This window comes from Naegleria gruberi (assembly GCF_000004985.1).
Source record: "Naegleria gruberi genomic scaffold NAEGRscaffold_83, whole genome shotgun sequence".
Classification (NCBI taxonomy): Eukaryota; Heterolobosea; class Eutetramitea; order Acrasida; family Naegleriidae; genus Naegleria; species Naegleria gruberi.
This window is the reverse complement of record NW_003163244.1, coordinates 167,443-169,855: the sequence shown is the minus strand read 5'-3', so window position 1 is coordinate 169,855 and position 2,413 is coordinate 167,443. Positions and strand designations below refer to the sequence as shown.

Sequence of the window (2,413 nt, the reverse complement as noted above, 5' to 3'; positions counted from 1 at the left end):
CAATAGATTTCAAACAAACCTTGCTTAGTAAATTTTGAAAATTCAGTTTCATGATTCCTATTATTCCGATCAATAAATTATTTAAAATAAATCGGATCAATAATATATTATTAGAATAAATACCTAATAATTAATTTAACCTACAGCAATACAAAAATCTGAGAGAAATTAACTCGAATGTGTCCCAACCATTCATTAAATTTCCTCAACTCATCCATAGTTCCATGCTCTGTCATATCACCACAATGAATTAAAATCATCTTCTTCCCCTCGGGACAAGGAGGAAATTTCAAGTAACGATGAAATCCATGAGTATCCGAAATAACAACAATTCGCAAATGATGAACATCAACAAAATGTTCAATTTGAATTTTTACAGGTTCCAAGGTTTGTAATTCTCTCAACCAAAGAGGTTCCGAGGAGACACTCTGATGAGGAATATATTCATCAATTGTATGATTCGTTTCCAAGTTTTCCGGAGTGATTGTTAGTATTGTGTTGTTGCATTTTTTTTTGTTTGAGGTTTTTAAAGTTTCAATGATTTCTATTTGAATTTCAATTTATTGAATTTGATCGTTCTTGGTTGGTTGGAAAGATGGTTGTAATGAAAAACACGTGTTTTCTTGCTTAATCAGATCTTTTCTGCAAACTCTTGAGCAGATTATTAATTTCCATAATGAAGAAAAATTTTGATAGGTTGACTGATTGTAAAGAGGAAGGACAACAATTTCAAATTCAATATTTCACTAAAATCATCACCACTGCTAGATGTATCAAATTCCAATGATGAGTAAAGGTATATTTTGATTTGGTGAACTTTGAAACAATTTTACAATTAAAAAAAATGTGCTACCAACCTACCCTGCTCCTTCCCTTTGAAATTGTCTATGATTTTGTAGGGGATAATTTACGATCTTGGGATGAAGCGATTCGGGCTAATAATTTACGAATTTATGAATTGATTAATAGAAAGAATTATACGAAAGAGCAAACACACGAATTGCAAGACAATTATTCGGAAATTCAAGAATTGATAGAAAATTTTCATATTTTAAATTCATCGGAAAGGAACGAATTGAGAAAATTATTGACTCAGAGATGTATTGCAAGATTACAAACAAAAGAGTGGAAGTTTGCAAAACAAGATTTGATACATGTTATTAAGATATTAAATTTTGAACCAATTAGTGGAACAAGTGAAGAAGTATCATGTCCTAGCTCATACAGTTATTTGTCTGAATATTTGATGGGTCTTTGTTGTGATGGATTGGGAGAGTTTAGTGAGGCAGTTCAACACTTTAGGAATGCAATCAAGCATCGTGAAGAGGTGGAACAAGTGTTGAAAGTGGGAAAGGAAGATTTGGAAAAGAAGTTGATCAAGCTGGAGGAGCCTTTCTTTCTTGTGCAAATGGAAGAAAAGAAATCTATGGAGGAGAAGGGAATGAGGAAAAGACTTGCTAAGTACTTTAATTGGAATGGTAGTTCAAATATTGAGTCGAAACGATCAAGTTTTGTTACACTTGAAGAATTGTACATAAGAGCAGGTCTTTCTTATTACCTTGAAACATTCTATTCTGATTCTATCATTTATTTAAATAAGGCCATCACTTTGGGAGAAGAAAATAATTCAGAATTAGTTGCATCATCGTATTACAATAGAGGACTTGGTAAATATTATCTAGGTGATTGGAAAGGAGCTATTCAAGACTTTTCAAAATCGATATCATTAATGCCAGTTACTGAACAGAGATATCAAAATTTAATAATGAGAGCATCAACGTATGGTATAGACAGTTGTAGGTAATGGACATTTGTTGCTCTGACCAATATTTTTTTACAAGTCTAAAAGGCTTGGCTTGGGGACAACAAAAACGGGACATGAAGAAAATTGTTGGAGGACAATGTTATTTCTCAAGATGTTGTTGTTGTTGCACCAATAGTGAAATCCTGTGTTGGAAAGCAACCAAAAAGTGAAGAGAGGTACTTCATTGTTGAAGTAGTTTGGTTTTTTTGTTTGATGAAATTAAAGTTTATTTTGATGAAAGTGTAACGTCTTCTTTTATGGCGCCAACTAATGTAACGGTTTATTCTCGACTTGTAACATTTTTTAAAATCGCGTTGAAAAATGGCTGGAGTTTCGACTTGGCCAAAAATTTTTTGGGGACAAAATTTTATCTACCTACAACTGTCTATATGGTAGATTAGGAATGTTCAAAGAGAGGGATTTAGATATAACCAAAGCCAAATTGATCAACCCTTACAAATCTATACCATTATTCCACTTTCGTTTGTTGAATGAAGATAATTGGAGTCATATCATGTCATTCCTCCAAACAAAGCAATTACTAGTCATGAGCTCGCTCAATAAGTTTTCCAGAAATATGGTTACAATCTTTTTACAGGAGCATGATAT

The 2,413-nt window shown here is 32.4% G+C and overlaps 1 protein-coding gene across 1 annotated transcript; it reads left to right on the top strand.

Annotated features, from left to right (window-relative positions):
* Positions 1 to 844: 844 nt before the first annotated feature.
* Positions 845 to 1,804, top strand: NAEGRDRAFT_75691 (uncharacterized protein; the record flags this gene model as incomplete). Its single annotated transcript, XM_002669392.1, has 1 exon — positions 845 to 1,804. One exon carries the CDS (start codon positions 845 to 847, stop codon positions 1,802 to 1,804), a length of 960 nt encoding a protein of 319 aa, XP_002669438.1.
* Between the last annotated feature and the right edge of the window lie 609 nt (positions 1,805 to 2,413).